Source organism: Natrix helvetica, assembly GCF_964273705.1.
Source record: "Natrix helvetica genome assembly, chromosome: Z".
Taxonomy (NCBI): Eukaryota; Metazoa; Chordata; class Lepidosauria; order Squamata; family Natricidae; genus Natrix; species Natrix helvetica.
The window spans coordinates 49,168,459-49,189,961 of NC_138554.1; the positions used below are offsets into that span (position 1 = coordinate 49,168,459).

At 36.6% G+C, this 21,503-nt stretch overlaps 1 protein-coding gene across 1 annotated transcript in view; it reads right to left on the reverse strand.

Moving 5' to 3' along the window:
* The window catches only part of GRB7 (growth factor receptor bound protein 7), a 56,890-nt gene that overhangs the window by 18,805 nt on the left and 16,582 nt on the right, over window positions 1-21,503 (reverse strand). The window contains exons 2-4 of the mRNA XM_081970635.1: window positions 10,725-10,902; window positions 7,801-8,013; window positions 7,605-7,635 (exon numbers count right to left, since the gene is read on the reverse strand). Coding sequence (XP_081826761.1) covers window positions 7,605-7,635; window positions 7,801-8,013; window positions 10,725-10,894 — 414 coding nt within the window. The 5' untranslated portion in view covers window positions 10,895-10,902. The remainder of the gene's footprint in view (window positions 1-7,604; window positions 7,636-7,800; window positions 8,014-10,724; window positions 10,903-21,503) is intronic.

A 21,503-nucleotide genomic window follows, 5' to 3' on the forward strand; every position in this document is an offset into this window, starting at 1 on the left:
AAAACGTATGAATATGTGGTTCAAAAATATGAAAGTTGAAGGAACCAAAAGAGACACATCTATTTGTCTTTAGCTATGATGGTGATTACATGATTGTCCATTGAATAGTTATGACTATCAAGTTCAGTGAATAGCGAATTTGCAATAAACTATTGCACCAAGAAAAGTCCCAGAGCCCTCAGCAACAAAGAGAATTCTATCAGTTTATTCAGAAAAGAGAAGGATAAATTCTTCAGCAGAAGAAAGTTAGGGGAAAATATTTTTGTTTATCCATATACTATGTTTTTCAAATGTCCAGATTGTTTCAGAAATCTCATTTATCATTAGCTATTACAACCTGATTTACAGGTGTATCAAAATGACCTATCTGAGCCTTACATACTTCCATTTATCATGCATGAAGGCAACAGCCAAGCAAAATAGGGAAGGATGTTGCTTTCCTATCTCCTACATTCCTCCTACATGATGGAAACAAGATGGCTAATGGCTGGTACTGGTTGGCTACTGATGGAAACAAGATGTTTAAATGATGTCAAATGACCAACACTGATTTTGTTTTATGAATGAATCAGTTCTGAAACATATCTGCTACACTTGTTATTCCACAAGAGGGAGTAAATCTATTATTTAAGTAACAGAATTCAGCTATACAGATTATGCTTAAAGATAATTGAGTATATATTGTACAGTTTATTAAATGAGATTATCCAGAACAATTTCTCATAATTATTGATAGCCTTGTATTCCAATTCCTGATGATGAAGGTGAAATGCATTATAAATATACTGAGATTTTCTCTTTATTGTTATTTTAAATAAACATATTCAAAAAACCTCTTAAGACTTACAGATGAAACTCGAAAAATTAGAATATCGTACAAAAGTTCATTTATTTCAGTAATGCAACTTAAAAGGTGAAACTAATATATGAGATAACACTAATTAGATGCAAAGAAAGATAGTTCAAGCTGTGATTTGTCATAATTGTGATGATTATGGCTTACAGCTCATGAAAACCCCAAATCCACCATCTTAGAAAATTAGAATATTACATGCAATCAATAAAACAGTGGTTGCTCAGTGGTCCAAAGTCCTCTTTTCTGATGAGAGCAGCTTTTGCATCTCATTTGGAAACCAAGGACCCAGAGTATGGAGGAAGAAATGGAGAGGCCAATCAAGGACAGTAATCCCACAGTCATTGAATCGGTTTTTGGTGCTTTTGGCAATCAGAAAAGAGGACTTTGGATCAAGGAGCAACAGGACTTTGGACCACTGTGCTTCATTAAGAACAGAGTCAACGCAGCCGTCTACCAGGAGATTTTGGAGCACTTCATGCTTCCTTCCGCAGACGAGCTTTATGGGGATGCTGACTTCATTTTCCAGCTGCCCACACTGCCAAAAGCACCAAAACCTGGTTCAATGACCGTGGGATTACTGTGCTTGATTGGCCAGCAAACTCACCTGACCTGAACCCCATAGAGAATCTATGGGGCATTGCCAAGAGAAAGATGAGAGACATGAGACCAAACAATGCAGAAGAGCTGAAGGCCGCTATTGAAGCATCCTGGTCTTCCATAACACCTCAGCAGTGCCACAGCTTCCATACCACGCCGCATTGAAGCAGTAATTGCTGCAAAAGGGGCCCAAATCAAGTACTGAGTACATATGCATGCTTATACTTTTCAGAGGTCCGATATTGTTCTATGTACAATCCTTGTTTTATTGATTATATGTAATATTCTAATTTTCTGAGATGGTGGATTTGGGGTTTTCATGAGCTGTATGTCATAATCATCACAATTACGACAAATCACAGCTTGAACTATCTTGCTTTGCATGTAATGAGTCTTATCTCATATATTAGTTTCACCTTTTAAGTTGCATTATTGAAATAAATGAACTTTTGCACGATATTCTAATTTTTCGAGTTTCACCTGTATTTTAAGCTCTTAAAAAAAGGGGATAAGATGGGATGTGTTTTAAAGATTCTTCCACAAGTAAATTCAAATTCCCGTTATTTAAGATGGAGAAAAATAACAAAACTTCTTCTGAATCGTGTAAATACTCAGTGCATATTTTTAAATATATTTTATGTCCAATTAATTATATCGTTTACATTTTAACTTTTCTATATTTGTGTTTTTGTATTAAAACTGTTAATAAAGGAGGGTATTTAGTCCCTCTAAAGAACCGGATTCTAGTTATCTAGTAAGAATCCATGTTCAAAATGCCAATAATTGAATTATCAGACTATCATTATTATTTTCTCTGTCTCATGTTTTCCCCAAAACATACGGAGAGAAAGAGGGAAGGAGGGAGGTGGAGAAAGAGAGATATGATAGAAAACTACCATTAATTGGAAGTTTTGATGAGAAAAATCATAATAGCAGTGTTTTAATGTATTCCCCACTCCTCCTTCCATGGTCCAGATGTAAGAATATCCCTGTTGCCATCATTAAGCATATCCATGCAATCACGGTCCCACAATCTCATGTTTGCTATTTGTGACTTCCTACCCGCTTCTCCATTAACTTTGCTTGTTGGAAACCAATAGTGAAGGTCACAACTGGCAATCACACATGACTACAAGTTACTGCAATGTCATAATTGTGAGCCAATTGTCCAGTGGCTGAATCATGATAATATGGCCAGAGCAGGGATGTTACAATAGCCACAACTATTGAGAACCAATCAGAAGTCCCCTCATTCAGCACCATCATAACTTCAAATGGTTGCTAAATGAGTAGTAATTCAATGAGACTAGCTGCATACTCTAAATTTTGTAGCTACATGGTAGCTAATTTTCACCAAGTATACAGATCAGTGGTGGGTTTCAATTTTTTTTACTACCAGTTCTGTGGGCTTGGCTTTGTGAGCATGGTGTGAGGGTGGGCATGTCTTTATGGGCGTGGCAGGGGAAGGATACTACAAAATCTCCATTCCCTTCCCACCCCACTAGCCTGCTTTCCAGCTCCATTCTCTTGTTCAGGTCAACAAAAGAAGCTGGGAGGCTTGGTGGCAGTGGGGGCGGGGCCAGCCTATTTGCCAGTTCTCTGAACTACTCAAAATTTCTGCTTTCAATTCTCCAGAACTTGTCAGAACTGGCTGAATACCACCTCTGATACAGATCTTTTAGTTATCAGCCTCAGATGCAAATTATATTTGGCCAACTTAAAGGATTGTAGGAGGCATGATGGCTCAGCAATTAAAGATGCTGAGCTTTTCAGCTGGAAAACCGACAGCCTGTGTTCGAGACCTGAGCGCCACTCAACGGGAAGAGTTCCCATTCCTGTCCACCCAGCAGTTCAAAACCATGCAAATCCAAGTAGATTAATAGGTACCACTTCGGCAGGAAGGTAACAGCATTCCATGCACCTTTGGTGTATAGCCATGTTGGCCACATGACCACAGAAAATGTCCTTGGACAACGCTGGCTCACACAACCAAGAAACGAAGATAAACACTGCATCCTAGAATCGGACATGACTGGCAGGAAAACCTTTACCTTTTACATGACTGTAACTGTTAAGGATTGCTGTCAACACATATAAAGCTCTTGAAACAAGCATTCTGCTATTATATTACAAGATCATCCTTACCTATTAGCAAAAAGCCTGAAAATATCAATAAATATTACAAGTCCTTTGAAATTAAGTGTATCTCCTTTATGTCCCTTAGATAAATATCCTGCATGATTATTCCTATATTTTCCCCTTTGTTCTTATATTTAAGTATTATATTGTTAATCCACACAAACATAAAATCTATCATACTGTGTTTTTGCGAAGTGTTCTTGGGCATCGGCCAGTGGAAATCTCATATTTAATTTTTAATGCTGCTTTTGCTATTATGATTTCTGTTGATGTTTCTGTTTGTAACACTACGCCATGTGCAAAACAGTATTTATACACCACTGATCTGATTGTTTCTATAAAAAATTCCCATTATCGTCCAGCTTTTAGGTGAAATAAATTTAGATTTTGCTTCCAAACCAGTGACAGCTGTACCAAAGGGATAGCTATAGTCCTTTGGTGAGTTGCTTTTGCACAAGTTCCCAAAGGTATGCCACCAAACCTGTAACAACAGCAACACTGCACATTCCTTGCAAATATTTAAAATGAAAGGCATCCTTCTTGCAAAAACTTGGCAGCTACAAAAAGTAATTTAAATTCCATGATAAATATTAGATTTTAAAGCTATACTACATAAGTAGTGGGTGCTATGTCTTAGTTTACTACATTAGCTAAAGGTATGCCTTTAATTGCACCAAGATCTAGAAAATTATTGTTTAAATTAGCATTGATGGCTAGAGGTTAATAGGCAACCAATGTCCATTGATCCATGCAAAAGCAGGCTGAGAAACATTTAGAATACAGCAAACAAATAAGAAATAAAATGGTTTTTGCCATTAGTGCTAAGCACTAATCTTTAGAAAGGAGAGATCAGGCACTTATAGAATGTATTTATTTATGAGGGCTATAACATATAAGCTATAAAAATAAGTAACATCACTGGATGGCAGGAAGGATTTAGAGTTTTCTGTGTGAATTGGCTGCTTTCTAGTGGGCATCAGCTTTTTGTAGCCCAGATATAGTACACCTAACTTATTTTTTAATAATAATTTTCAAATTATTGCCATAGGGTATTACAACTTTAATAACACCTTGATCAACAGAAGGCATTGAGTAAAGGGTATTTTTATTTTGTTTTTATAGTTTGCAGTTTTAAAAAATCATCATGGGTTAAGGGGGATGAGGGTATAACCTGTAACTTCCAGAAGGCTACTAAACTTAGCTCCCATTGCTTCTTCAAAATTGGAGTTGCTGAAAGTTATACTTGCAGAAATATTTGGAGAATCACTGTTTTCCCATTGCTGCACTGAAGACTGCAAATGAAACTTCTCTTAATACAAAAGTATAGGGGTCAGATGAGAAAGCAAGAAGAGTTTAGTTTATAAAAATATATGGTCAGTGGTTGCTTGAATAATAATGCATGGTGGCTTCATCTTGTCTGTTTCTTAGTACTTGGAAATAAAAATATAGAGAGTGAAATTAATGTGTTTCTGAATTGTGAAAAAAAAATCTTCAGTGTTGCTTTCTAAATTCAATCTGTGGCTTCTTATCACAGACAGCGTGGCTGCTACTTTCCATGCTCTCCTATATTCCATAGTAAGTTACTGTACTACAATACATGATATATGGTTTCCTGTGAATATTAGTTAGTATGTCCTTTTTTAGGAAATTAGTACCCACCCCTCTCCTAGAAAAATGAAATATCCTGAGAAACATTGAAAGAGCAGAATATTATATTTTCCTGGATAAGAAATGGAGAAATATGTTTTAGGTAGGAAACAGACTCACCCTTAATAGCCTCCACTTTTGTCAATGGGCCATTAAAATACCTGAGCCAGTCTATTTTACATAACAAAGATGTTCCCCCCTTCAGCTCCAAGGTGATGGGATTAAGGCATGATAGTATTAGCCTTTACCCATCTCACCACAGAGCACCTGAGAAGAAGAATGCTCAACCAAACTTGGACTCAAAATAGCCTAGAGAGTTGCCCCTGCATGGCCCCATGGGAGTCTGACAACCAATCAGAATATAAGATCAGGATCAGAGGCCAGAGAGGGCATAAAACCAGGAACTTTCAGCATCTCACTCTTCTTTTCTTCTTCACCCAACATCTGGAAGCATGTAATCCCCCTTTACTGTTCAGGACCTCAAGCCTGACCAGTGTCCACCATTAAATCACCTTTCCAAGCAGCCTCCATGTTTATGGTGTCTTTTTCCCCACTTGGACCTGAACCCAGAAGGACATTTCTTCCAACACTTTTAAAGGCAGGGGAAATGAAATCAGTTCCCACATATAAAATGGAGCTAAAGTATCATTTAAAATTTGAAATGATCCGCTGGATCAATAACTTTCACTGAAAGCAATAAATCTAATCAGTTACAATATAATTTCAAGAACTCTTCACATGTTAACACTTGAGGATACCAGTCTGAGAAAGGATGCTCTAGTTATCAAAATTACTATGTAAAATTAAAAGAAAGACTATCCTCTCTCCATGAAATAATCTAAATTTAAAATGGAAATGGCATTCTTGATTGACTGGGAATCTTATAATGGAGATAAAATGAATTTTAAATTTTAAGCAATACTTCTTTGGGGTACATCTAGAAAGTCCTACAGAGATGATAGTGACATATTCACAGTAAGTGAATATAGGCTTGATGCTTTTTCTTATCTTTCTTATTCTTTTTTTATTCTGATGTCTCTTATAGTTCATCATAGTATTGCTATTGATTGTGATACAAATATGGATTATTTTATTGAATAAAGGCATATATTGTTACAATACCTATTAGCAATCATAACTAGGCAGCAAGAATAAGATGCTTTTAAAAATGTCTTTGATGTGGGCACAGGTAGGCTAGAAGACCAGCTGATAGTAGATTATCAGATGATTTGTTAGCTGCCTCTGCCTCACATCAAAGTCCTTTTTAAAAAGCATATCTTTAGATAAGAAACCAAAGAGACATCAAGTGGACTCCAACACTTACAAAGCAGCTGGAAGCCTTCCATCCCATAATTAAAGACTCCCAGCCGATGCTCCCAGGCTAGTTAAACAAAACCTGAGAATCCTGGCAACAATTTCTAAGGGAAACAGCTTTGCCATATCTTGTCCCATGAATCCAAAGCTGTAATTTTCCCTTGACTGTTCTTCTGTCCATACTTTATGGAAGGGGGAAAACAATGGATAACGCTGAATGTTATAGATTCAACTGTCAGCTCTTGAGAACAGAGCAAGCCCTGCAATTTAGAGTCAGATTATGTTGCAATGATATTCTAAAAAATAATCATTTTGATGGATGGTTGGCTGATTTTTTTGCAATATGGCTGGCTGAAACATGGTTAGCTAATTTGCAACTCACTGTGTTAAGATGAAACTTAACAAAGAATTTCAGGGAGCTTTTAGAATTATCAAGAAAACAGAATTACGGCATTTATAAGGATATTGAAAATTGAAACAAACAAAGAAAGATAAGGAAATATTACAAGAGCTCTCCAGGTTTCAAACTCAAATTGATATTCTAAAGGATTTATTTAATTAAAAATGGATGATGAAAAATAGTGTCTGAATTCATATGTTGCATGAAACAAAATAAAAAGAAACACATTTGCACAACGTGTGAATCTAGCCAATTATAATACCTTGTCAGGTTATTTAGTTATAAATCATTCTTACTGTGCGCCAGTAGGCAATTTTCACTTAATTTGTATATATGACTGCCCCCCCCCTTTTTTTTTGTAATCCTGCCAAAATGTACCTTGGTACGCTTTTTATCATCTCTGAATTGCAAGACTCAAAAACAACCTCCCTAAAACTGGTTCCTTTCATCAAAGACCATATCACTTGGAACCTGTGGAATTGAAATAAATCATCTGTACAGGCTACATTGGGAAAAGGTTCTCTGAATTTGGCAGTGGCTACTCTAAATTTATGGGTGGCTGTGATGAGAGGGAAAGATCCTCTAGGCTATCTTTAGAGGCATCTTTACTATGCTTCTGTTTCATTCCAGCTTTGCAAAAAACGAACAAACCTCAAACCTGTAAAGTTCTTCTAGGTTTCTCCTAAGAATCCAATCCTTAAAGATTTTGTGCATATCTGCATGAAATTTTCTTGAATACTCATGGTCTTCTTCTGAAATATTTTCTTGGTTTACAGTTTAGTCTTTATCCTGGGATTATCTAGGAACCTAAGCTTTTCCCAGATTAATCAAATCAAATAGGAATTGCCACCTAGCTGGACCACCAAGGAGAACCTGGGCCATCTTCCCCTTCCTCCAAATGCAAATAGATACACTTACATGAGAGCCACCTTCATGCTGTGATCCTGGCCCCAGTGTGGAGCTGGTGAGGATAGGTGAGTTTGAGGGACTACAGAGTTCCGGAAAAGGGTTTGGGATAGAAGGCAAAGATAAGGTATGAGGCTTTTCCTCCTTCATTTTTCTAAAGGAAAAGAATGGAAAGATTGTTATAAGTAAGTTAGCTATTAATAGGGCATCTGGGTTATTTAATAATGTCATTATTATTTACTTTATTCATTAAACATGAAACTCAGTCAACCGAACATTCAAAAATGCATTACAAATACCATTGACTGGTGATTATTAGTATTATTGTTGTTGCTGTTGGCTTTTTTTCTAAGTTTGTATTCCATCAGAGCTAATCATGTTGTTTATGTGCATAGCATAGCTATTATTGCGCATCTACCAAAGTATCCGAGGCATCATAAGAGGCAAGATGTAGGTATACATATTTATTTAAGCAGTTACCAGTAAGTCAAAATGCCCTGCATGACATGGCAAGTGGTCTAGGCCCATAATTCAAAATCAACTGTTCCTCATAGAAACATGGTGAATACAGATGAGGGTGCTGTACAACACTGGAGGTTTTGAAGAAAAGATTGGACAATTGTTTGTCTGAATTGGTCTAGGCTAGGGTTTCCTGCTTGAGCAGAGGGGTGGACTATAAGACCTCCAGGTTCCTTTCCAAGTCTGTTATTCTGTAGCCAGAACCAAATGTAGATGAGACACTCATTATCTCCAGGAAATCTCTATTTTTTTTCTGATACACTCTATTTTTTTTAATCTCACAAGCAGCAAGCTGCAGAGAAGAGTCAGATAATTCCTACCAGAAGTCTGAACTCATCTCTTGCAATATAATTAAGTATTTCAGATCAATATATCACATTCAACACTTATTGCCCAGACTTTAGATCACTCTGCACTTATTCACAAAGAGCTCATTCAATAGTTAGTAGACTCAGCAAACTTGCTATATCCACTTTTGTGTGCCACTAGTACTGTGAGCAGACAAGAAAGCAAATATTTAATTCTTTTGGCTTTTTCTTCCCCAATCCTTCTGTGTTACTTCAGGTTTGTAATCTGTATGCATGGCCATTACTGAGAATGAAAGTTTGCACATCTACCAAAGCGTCTTGAGGCACCCCAAGAGACAAGGTGTGCAGATTTATCTGAGCAGTTACCAAGGAATTCAAAATGCCCTACATAGCATGGCAAATGGTCTAGCATCCCAGTTCAAAATTAACTGATCCTCGGTTTCAGAATTAAAATGAAATTAAGTAACTTTAGATCAAGAATGTACAAGAAAGTTGTCCTAATGAGTAGCAGAATAGCTGATTCCAACCGTGTTTTTATTTTGACCCCAATGTTCAATTCAACTTAGTTCATTATAGTCATGGACCAGAGACCAGAACAAATAAAAACACTCAGTAAATATACAGTTTAAAATTATAGTATAAAATAATAAATAACAACTAAAATCTATGATAAAATCCAGTGTGTCAATTATACATGGTCTAACTATACTAAAATTACAATCCATAAACTGTGTGGCCCATTGTCGGTTTAATACTAAAAGAGAAAGGAATAAGCAGTGCAAAGGGTTTGCCATATTTGTTATATAACATAACTATAGTAGAGTAGGAACTCGTTTCTGACAAATCCCGAGGGCACAATGGTCATTGGCATGCAGACTCAGCAGATTATCCTAAAGTTAGTATGATTCTCACAGAAAAAAATTATCTATCATGTCAAACAAAAGATTTGCATGCTACCTATCAATTTTGGTTCTAATGCTTCAGCTGGTCCAGAATACGGCCGCACAGGTTATCATGGGGTGCTCCATGTTACGCTCCTTTTAGGTGGCCTGCACTGGTTGCCGATTGTTTTCTGGGTGCAATTCAAGGTACTAATTATGACCTTTAAAGTGCTCCATGGCTTAGGCCCAGGGTACCTGCGAGACCACCTACTGCCACCAATAGCCTCCCACAGTCCAGTGTGATCCCACAGAGTTGGCCTCCTCAGGGTGCCGTCGGCCAGACAGTGTCAGCTAGCGACCCCCAGGGGGAGAGCCTTCTCTGTGGGAGCGCTTTCCCTCTGGAATGAGCTGCCCCCGGAGCTTCGCATAATCCCCGACCTCCGGTCCTTCTGAGGCGCCCTAAAAAGTTGGCTTTTCCAGCAAGCCGGCCTGGCCTGAACAAAATAAAATAAATGATTCATTTAATTGTTAATTTTAATCTAATTTTTAAACTGTTATTGTTAGTATTAATTGGGTTTGTTTTTGGATACTCTATCTAATTTCCTTTTCAATTTTTGTAATATGTGATTTTTTTAATGTTGTACGCCACCCTGAATCCTTTGGGAAAAGGGCGGCATATAAATCCAATAAACAACAACAACAACAATATTTCATTTTGATCATAAAGTGATAAGCTTAATAAACCATAAATAAAAATAAAAATCTATTTCACTTGTTCTACAACTAAAACAGAAAAAACTATTAGCATATGAACCACATTTCATTTTTTTCTATTTCTAGATGAGATACAAACATAAGCTGCAAAATAATTAATTCAAAATATAGAAAGCAGATTTCAAGACTTCCCATAATTTTTCCTATTTTTCAATTATGTGGAAAACACAAGGCAGAATCATTACATTATTCATTAATAAGCTTGGTGTATTTTATACTCTGATCATGTTCAGAAATAATTTTTTATGACTAGTTATTTCTGGCACTGATATTGATTCCAGAGAAAACTAAAAGGTCACACTAAATTTTCTCACCGCTGATTTCTATCTCTACAAAAACAAGCCTTTTGTGATATCACAATGATTTTCTCCATTGTAACATACCTATTTGCTTCGATGAACAGAGGTTGAGAACGCTTGATCACATCAGTGTGGGTCGGAAAGTTGCTCTGCTCACCGTTGCAAAGGATTGCACTATGATCAGATGGCAGGTCACCCTCATAAGAGTTGCCCAACATCCTGTTAAGGGTTTTTTGGGGAGTTCCAAGATCCATGTCATTATCTGTAACATATAACAATTTGATTAACTCTTCTAAACTAAGATGATGCAAATATTCAGATAGAACAAGATTCTGAAAAGTAAATGCAAGTTGTTTTTAAAGCAATTCTTCAAAACATTATCACATTTCTTTTCTTTTTTTTACATTAAAAGTTGCTGTTTTGGGGAAGTGATAGGATCATGTAGCTAAATACACTATATTGCCAAAAGTATTCGCCCACCCATCCACATAATCAGACTCAGTTGTGAGCGAATACTTTTGGCAATATAGTGTATGCTCACACTAAGGTTGTGTAACACTTCATATTCAAAGGGCAAAAAGATGTGCATGGTTAGTGAAATGGTTAATGGTGATGGTTAATGAAACAAGTAACCACATTTCTCCCCCCCCCCCCAATATCATCCCATTGTAGCTTAAATCAGACAGTAAAACTCAGCTCAAAAGTTGCTTATTTATAAAACATATGAATCGCCTTCAAGTTCTCAAAGTGACATACACATTCTTTGTGCTGCTGAAAAATGCATTGTTACTGTCTTTGGTAAAGTTCCAAGGAAAGTTATCTTCCTGGAACTAATTTTGATAGCACTGCAGGAACATAATAAATGGAGTTATAACCCAGCAATCTCACCAAGACAATTGTCAGTGATCTAGTTGACAAGGGAAAATAGCATACACTATAACATAATGAATCCATCTCATTCTCTCCTCTAACTTCGCAGAATAATATCAGCTCTAGAATATCTGGATATGAGTATTGTCAATGGGTTCCCTTAAACTCAAATATTATAATGATGAGGTAAACCATACAGGAGGCACACAGTTAATTGTACAGTTGGTTCAAGTCCCAAAGGAGAATAGAAGCCTCAATTCATTCTTGTGAATAATGAGTATAAGATGGCAATATGCAAGAGAAATTTGCATTAAAACAAACAAGATTTGTTTTAACCATGGTTTCTTGAATAATGTAACATGGATATATTAAGTTATAAACTCATCACATTGTGCCAAAACAAAGTAACCCACATTACGGCTTAGAACAACACATAGCCATTTAATTTCTGTTTTATTTAACTTCAGTTATCTTTCAATTTCTGATCATTTATTTCCTCAGTATGTGGAATATAGTGTTTTACATGAATTGCAGGACAATCTATATGGCTATCCCACCACCTGGTTTTTGTTTTTGTATGCAACTATCCCAATGTGTACTACGTTAAAACACAGCAATATTTTTTATTTATTTTGATTTGATTTAAACGAACCTTATTTATAAGAAACTTAAAGTGACCGATGTACATAATACTTCTTCTCCTCACTATTTTCCCCACAAGAACAACCCTGTGAGATGAGTTAGCTTGAGAGTGAGTGAATGAAACGCCCAAGGTCACTCAGCCAGTTTACATGCTTAAGGCAGGGCTATTAGTCTCAGTTTTCTAGTTTCTAGGCCAACAACTTAACACTACACCAAACTGGCATTTTTACACAAATTCCCAAATATAATCTGATTTATAAGCAGTTTTTCCAAATATAAGCTGTTGCTGCCATCTGGCTCTGGCTTTTTTGCTTATACTTCATTGAAAAATATAATATCCAGTATATGCATTAATATAAACTTAACGATTATTGTAATATGGGAGAGTGGTATAAGGTGATCACATATGCAACAATGCATTGACAGAAGAGTAAGAATATAACAAGCAGGTTTAGGTAACCTTTTTCTCCTCCTAAAATAAACTCTGCCCAGTCCATTCAAGCACATTATAATGCAGTGCTGCTGTATGAAATAATACTAAGGTCCAAATTACAGGCATATTTCTGAAAACAGATACATTGCAAGAACCAATTTATGAAATTATATAATAGCCTCACCCAGCTTGATTCTTTTCCAGATGTATGATCTTCAATATCCAAATTATCCAGCTACTATGGTTACTGTTGTCAATAATGAGAACTAAAATCTATACTTCTGAAAGGTAAACCAGGCTAGATTGGGGACAAAAAAACCTACCTTGTAATATACAAGATTCTTTCCCAGAGTTTAATTTTTAGAAGATGTTTTCAGCCCCTTTGATATACAGAAAAAGTGAAGAAATATAGTTTTCTACTCAATTTCTCAGGTGATATTTATCATACTTTTTGTAGATACTTTATCAAATCTGCTGTGCTTTTTTGACGAAGGCTTAACAACCATTAAATCTAATATATTAGGCAACAGATCTAGTAGGAAGATGTATTACTGAATTCATTAGGATGTACGCCTGGGTAAAACTGTGTAGAATTATAAATATCATTCAGATAAAAACTGTCTGGAAAATGGAGAATATGCAAAATTGAATTGAAAAAATAAAGGAACATACACTGAGGACATCATCTGTGTCAAAAGAAATCAGTGACGTTCAGTCACATGGGGTCTATAAATCTAAGTGGATCCAAGCACTACTAACCTTAGAACCTTGTGCCAGTTTGCATAAGGCTTCATATGAGATAAACATATTTCAATGTCAGACTCTTTGCAGGTATTTCCTCCCCAAATGCAACAGATAGGTTAATGGAAAAATGCCTAATTCACAGTCACATTTCTATTTATCATTTTTGATTCAGATATACATATGTTTTTACTACTCAGCAAAATTTTTAAAAAATCTACCTCCCTAGTGTTCCTTTTCTCGTTCACCCATGACTTCATTATCAGAATCAGGTGAAAGTGAGTCAGGAGTTCTTTGGGTCAAAGAAGCAATGATGACAGAGTTCAAAAAGCAATTCAGGTGGCACGGAAGTTATCAGAAAGTCTAATTTCACACACCCTTTGTTGTATTTTGCCAACCACTTTTGTGCCTCATGGTGAAACTATGTTTGCTGCTCTAATGTTCTCACGAGAGTGACAAAGTGGCTGGGTATATTTTGATAAAGTACTCCACAAAAGTCTTTGTTGTAAACTACCACAGTTATACCACAGATGATATAAGAAAATTTGGCCAGCCATATGGAATCTTGCTTAACCTGAATCACTTTTGTCATTCATAAAGAGCAGCTGAGAAGTATGGGGACACTGAAATATTGTCTCTTCATGGGAAACCCTCCTAAGAACTGATATTTTGTCAGTTTCTAATCAAAGACTTTCATGCTTGCCCTCTCAGCGGAAAAACTACAAATAGCAGCCTATTTGTATTCAAGTCCTGCCTTAGTCATGAAAACCAGTGGGGTCATTACTCTCTCTCAGCATAACCTACCTTATAAGGTTGTTGTTAGGGGGAAAAATAGGAGGCGGAAAGAGGATTAGATGTGTTCACTGCAAGTTGTTTGTAAAAATTAAAAAGGAGCGATATAATGAATGAATGAACAAACAAACAAATAAGTTCTTGACCAGTAGGTTTGCAGAATCCCAATTTACCAAGAGCTTCATTGGTAAAACCACAAAAATTACTACTTTATGCAGCAATTCTGTACAGATACATTTGCCCTCAAAAATCAATGTAAATTATTTTTGAGCTTTTGAAAGGCATTCTTAAAACTATTCCCCTTACACAAATTTCTCAACACAGATTGCATGGGCACACTTTTTTGTCACCAAAGTATAAACATTGGTTATTTATAAGTCTGCCTGATAAAAAGAAGTGTGAAAGGGACAAAGATAAAATCTGTAGATTTCTTCATTCTCCCAAATGGAGCCTAAACAATCAGAGACTCTTTGATTAAGGAAAGGCCCTGGCCTCCTCCAAAACAAAACAATAGCACATCCTGGACTATACCACTTCAGATTCCATGGGTGTGAGAGATCACGTGACCAAGCAGCTCTAAATTCAACAAGAGAAATAAGCATGTTGGTGAAATCTGGAGGAGGAGCATACAAAGCATTTAATCATATTATATCTTCTCCCCACCCCCTAGTCTCTACTTTGAAGTGGCACAGGCATATTAGCAAACTAGGTCAACAATGCATCAATGAACAAATACATATGAATAATGATCTAAAGGTAACTCAGTGGTTAAATTGGTCCCACTGCATAAATTAAACTTAAGCAAGTTTTAGATAGTATAATTACTGGAATTCAACTCGCAATTCAGCTTGCACTTAAGAAAATGTTCTGAAAACAGGATCAGGTTCACAGATTAGGACTTACAGTTTCCCACTCTGCAGGAATAATATATCCTAAATGGCATGTTTTTAATTGATTTCTAATGCACAAATTCCTGAGAAAAATGGTGGCATATGAATTTTTCATATGAAAAATGGTCGCATATGAATGTGAAAGATGTAAAAGTTGCAAGAAATACATCATTTGTCTGAAAAGATGAGGGTGAGAACATTACCATATGCCCTAATTTAACTGGGATTCTCCCAATTAAACATGCATTGGTTTAAAATCTTTCCAGGAAGTAGGGCTATAGAACAGCAAAGGGAAAGGGAAAGAGTTTCAATAATTAAATGTGTGCTCTGAATTATCTGAATAAACTCCCTCCCTCCTTTGTTTTTGCAAATAATGCCGGCAAATGAAGAAGCATAGAAAGAATGCTAAACTCTCTGCCCTGATTTTACTGCTAAAACATAGTAGGGATTGCAAAATTGGGGGCAATTAAACCATTTGTTTGCCCTCTCTTCATATTGTATCATGGCTGGGTTTACACATGGTGTTAGGATAGGCTAAAATGGTATTGGATCATTTGTAATTCATCATGTTGTGGAAAGCCAGCTTTAGTATGAGGACTAAATGCAACTTGATAAGTCATAATAGGGATTATTTGGTTAGGTATAACATGTTACATGAACACAGTAACTGTTTTTGTTAAATTGGAATTAGGTTTTGAGCACAGCTATTGTGTTCATATTTGTACTCTGCCACTTATTAAAGGTTTAGCTGATTAAAAAGTGAAAACTTACATATCACCAAAAACATAAGCAAACATAATTATCAGTATATTTGTGTAAATGGGTATGTGTGCATGTTGTAGGGAAACAGCAACGTATAATGACTGAAATTAATTCAATAGGTTTTATTCTTCCTAGACATAACAGCAAAGGCTAGGCCTAAGTAGGGAATGTTATGGGACTTTCAAAAAGATGTTCGAAGATGTGAAATCTATAGGAGAAATTCACATAACCATGAAGGCACCCTGAGAATTCCTTCTATTATGCTTTGTAAAACTGGTACAGGAAGTAACCTTACAGATTAAGAACATAATGAGACATAGGATAGAAGATTCTAGTAGGTTGGGGACTAAACTAGTTAAAATTTTGCAAATTATATTCTGCACCTTTGCATTGTAACTGTGTGGATATCAGAGCACTGGAGTCGCAATGACAGGAAAAGAGAAATTGTTTTTAGTTTGCAGGCAAGCCTGCCCTAATTCAAAACATGAGTAGTAGGCAACCAACATTTCTCTCCAAACTCTCTGGCACTTGTTTTCTACTAAAAGGTAGCTATTATTATCATCACTACTTTTTTTTCTTCTTACAGGCGCCAATATTGCCTCATATTCAATTCCAGCGGGACCAGACCAGTCACTAGGTATGAATCAACTCACGATGCTGGTTTGACCCTGCTTATCAAAATTGCATATCTGCATCTTTATAGGAGAAGTCATTCACTGACAGTCATGATGAATACTGTAACATGCATCTAAAAATCTTGCTTCGTTTACTACTGATCTGACACTGACCAATTACACTCCCTGTCATTTTTTTGTGGGGGAAGGGCTGGGGAGTTAGGGAAGGATGTAGAAACCATGTCTACCTTATTATCCGATCTGTTTCCCTTCTATCAAAAGAAACCAGTGAGTCAGAATGTGAAATGGTGATTCAGATCTCATACCGCACCCTCTCATACCCGCTCAAGCATGTCTCAGCCTTCACATACCTGCACTCTGTCTTCCAGACTCCTTTTTTCCCTGGAGACTTGTAGGGGTTCAGGAAAAAACAAGCCACTCTATCTCTGGACTCAACAGTAGATGTCTGATCAGTCACAATGGGTGTTACTTATTCTAATTTACTTGTTACGATTAGAAAAACATCTATCTCACTTTATAAACCACAAATGCAACCACTGAAAACACTAGTATTCCTAGCACTTGTTTATGTAGATTCTGGTAGTTCTCTTCACATGACATTACAACTTCATGTTAGCTCAATTTGTACCAACTACAGGAATATCTCATGTAGGATTTTTTGTGTGTGTGTGCAAAAATACGGAAGTGGTTTGCCACTCCTTCTTAAGATTGGTTTTTTGTTTTTGTTTTACTTCTTCTAACCTACCATCTAGGATTTCCTGGTGGTGTGTCATCCAACTACTCACTATATCTGAGCTATGTAGGTTTTTTTTTCAGATTATCCAATTTATGTGCCGTAAGAACCCAGCTATACTGCTAGTAGTATTAGCTGCAATCAACGCTATGAGTTGTACATAGAGCAGAGTGTTAGATTTGAGGATCCCAGGAGATGATGACTTTGCAAAATCTGGGAATTAGGCAAATATTTTATATCTAATACATATTTTACAGAAGAAACATAAGTTATTTTTAAAGGCATAAAATGAAATGGGAATAAAATACAAACAGTGTATTTACATCATCAGGTTTTTTGTTACAAAGGGTTTACCATCATAAACAGCAGAAGTGCCAACTTGATCATGGAGGAAAATGAATTACTTCATTGGCTAGCAGTCTGAACAGGGAATACATTGGGGGAAAATTCATGTGACTTGCAGAGTATTCACAACTTTAGTAGTGGCGCTCAGTCCTTGCAATGGAGAAGAAAGAAAGCATGATTCGATTCTGTTCTATATTATTCTTGGCTGACTGTGTGGCTGATTATCACTGAAAAAAATCTCTTAGCTAACAATGGTGGAGGTACAAAAATCTATAAACGATAATTTATTATTGTAAGTAGCAAATAAAATCAACACACAAGCAGCAGAGATTAAGGAACATAGTATTATAAAGAAAATGATTGTTCTGAACCAAACTATGTAAAAAGATTTTTAAAAAGGATTTAAGATGTTATCTTCACAACCCTAGAGCCAGTTTGGTCTAGTGATTCAAACAGCAAGCTAGAAACCAGGAGAGTGAATTCTAGTCCTATATCTTAGGCATGAAAGCTAGCTGGGCAACTTCAGGCCAGTCACTTTCTCTCAGCCCAACTCACCTCACAGGGTTGTTGTTGTTGTTGGGGAAAGTAGGAGGAGAAAAGAATATTATGTATGTTCACTGCCTTGAGTTGTTTATAAAAATAATAAAGCTGGAATATAAATAAAATAAACCCCAATGCTGCTACCTTCTACCCAACAAACATCTGATCCCTGATTGTTAAAAATCCGTACTGTATCTGAAGGTCAGAGATACACACACTGAGTCAGATACAATACAATAGTAGAGTTGGAAGGGACCTTGGAGGTCTTCTAGTCCAACCCCCTGCCTAGGCAGGAAACCCTATACCATTTCAGACAGATGGCTATCCAACATCTTCTTAAAGACTTCCAGTGTTGGGGCATTCACAACTTCTGGAGGCAACTGTTCCACTGATTAATTGTTCTCACTGTCAGGAAATTTCTCCTCAGTTCTAAGTTGCTTCTCTCCTTGATTAGTTTCCACCCATTGCTTCTTGTTCTACCCTCAGGTGCCTTGGAGAATAGTTTGACTCCCTCTTCTTTGTGGCAACCCCTGAGATATTGGAACACTGCTATCATGTCTCCCCTAGTCCTTCTTTCTCTTAAGCTAGACATACCCAGTTCCTGCAACCGTTCTTCATATGTTTTAGTCTCCAGTCCCCTAATCATCTTTGTTGCTCTTCTCTGCACTCTCTCCAGAGTCTCCACATCCTTTCTACATCGTGGAGACCAAAACTGAATGCAGTATTCCAAGTGTGGCCTTACCAAGGCATTATAAAGTGGTATTAACACTTCACGTGATCTTGATTCGATCCCTCTATTTACGCAGCCAAGAACTGTGTTGGCTTTTTTGGCAGCTGCTGCACACTGCTGGCTCATATTTAAATGGTTGTTCACTAGGACTCCAAGATCCCTTTCACAGTTACTAATACTGAGCAAGGTACTATCTATACTGTACCTGTGCATTCTGTTTTTGTTGCCTAAATGTAGAACCTTACTCTTTTCACCAGATATGCAATATCAGTCTTAACTTATAATAACATACCAATTTGATTCTTGTCTAAATCTATGAACAGCCAGAGTTGAGAACTAAAACTACAATTAATTCCTACTAAAAACCTAGCACAGCTTCTAAAACTTCACTGAGATTGCTAAAACTGTATTATCTAAGTCTCATTGAGACCACTTTAAGAACGAAACAATTAGTCACAGTAAATTTGAATAAATTATAAACATATACATAAACACAAAAATAAATAAAACAATATGTTCTATATGAAACTTAATTGTATGCCTAACACCAAATATGCTTTTCTAACAGTAAGCGGCAGTGTCCCATCCTGCAACTCAAGAAATTGCTGGATATTTGTTTTCCCACCAGCAATCTTTTTTCTCTGTCTGACTCATCCTAAAATATTCAGACAGAGAGAGGGATGCCCAGTATGAAATTAGAAAGTAAAATAAGTAAACAAATAAAAGAATAAGAAAAATAAAAGAGTAAGAGATACCAGAGGAGGAAAAAGAGACATGAAAACCCCATTTAAAGTTTGAGGTTAAAGATGGAGGTCATATTTGAAAGGATTGATGGTAGCAGCAGGACATAAGATGTTTAGAGAAATCAAGACCAAATCATGAAGAATGAACCCCTTCCTTCCCCCTTTCTTCTGCTCACTATACACAGAGTCAACACACCTCAAGGTCCCTATGCCTCCTCATTTCCAGTCAAACCAGTTTAGCATCATGATCTCCCACGCAAGGATGCTTGAATAACCCTTCCCTGGTAACAACTAACTGGGTCGGTATCTGGGACACTTGCAAGGAAGGACAGCTCATTTTGGCTAGCAGGAAGAAAGAGCTGTAAAAATTGGGTAGCGGTGGGGGAAGGGAGAGATAGGACAGCTGTTGGCAAACAGAGGAGGAAGTTGCTATACAGGCTTGGGGATTACCTGCTACAAAGTGTACACATAGAAATGAATAAATGAATCAGAGGATGGCAAATATATCCCATAATTCCATATTATAAGTTTCTATTTCTAATTATATTAAGTTATCTTAACCATGTTTGGATACCTTCTAACATAAACAGGGCATAACAGCTTATTTAAGCAACCCCGTAATAGGAAAATTCATCTACCCTGGTATTTCTCCCATTCTAGCCAACTAATCTGGCTAATTCATATTTTTCAGTCCTTTCTTACCATAGCTCAGAGAAAATTGCAGAATTGTAGCATTAAAACAGTTCTCCATAGTCCAAAATATTGCCCACAATGGAGGTCTGTGGGCAAATCAAGAAAAAGTAAAAATAATTGTTTTCTAACAGAAGCTGTGTTCTTTGCATTCAGCAATCTCTCAGTACTGAAAAACATAAAGATGCTTTTCATGGGGGAGAGCTTCCTTATCTTAGCAAAAAATGGACAAAGCTTACTTATTGTGTTAATTTTTTGTAATTCACCTAGGAACATAGTGATGATCCAAGACTTAGCTTAGCCTTATATTTTGTTTCTTAGCTGCCAGATAGCTCTGAGATCCTTGAAAACCTTCTCTCACTTTGTTCTCTTTCAACTAGCCATTGCCAGATCCCCAACAGATTAGTACCCTTACCATAACAGGTACCCATTCTGGACTCCTAGAACTTCAGGCAAAAGATTCTAGATTCTAAAAGTTGCCTATCAAATCCTGATGTCAAACTGCAATTGATGTAACAGTAGAGGGAATCCATTAAACATATGGATAGACATTAACTAGGTTTCATGATTTGAATATACATCTTACCTTAAGATATACTCAATAAATTTTAGTTTTTATCTTTACCGCCTCGTAGTATATGGCCTTCAATATGTCACTCAAAGGCCAAGGACAGCCTTGGTTCAAGAAAAGCTGAGCACCTGATATAACAGAATGTTTCCACAATTATTTTAATCAATAAATTAACCATCACCACCCCAAAAAAGGAATGAAAATACTCTTGGGTCACCTTGTGCTAATGGGAGACCTGAAAATTTTATTTCATTTTTGCTAAACCACAAGGGAATGTATGGGAGGCAGTTGATTCAATGGAAAAACAGGTGCCCTTCATAAAAAAGCCTGGATTCATTTCTAGGGCTGAAATAAAAATCTCAGGCTCCAAAGTGAAAACAAGATATTTTCCTGAGCTCTTGTCACTGTAATAGGTAAGACAGATGCATAAAGTATTTCCTTGGAACATATAAGCTTAGCTGAATGGACATATTTTTTTCTGTTACCAGAGAATACTTTTGCTTTGCATCTCTCTCCTTAGCATTCCAAGGTCAATATCTCTACTTTCTATATGATACTCTCTACATGATAAAACACAACTTCTGTCATTTTAAGGCAACCCGGGATTTTACATAAAACGTCAAGGGTTTCAATTGCCAGTTGTGTTTGGCCAGTACTATACACATTGAAGAAAGTTAGGGGCCTTAAGAGATGAAATGCTGCCTTAACGAGGAACTAGTGCTTGGTATCACTTCAAACCATCCATT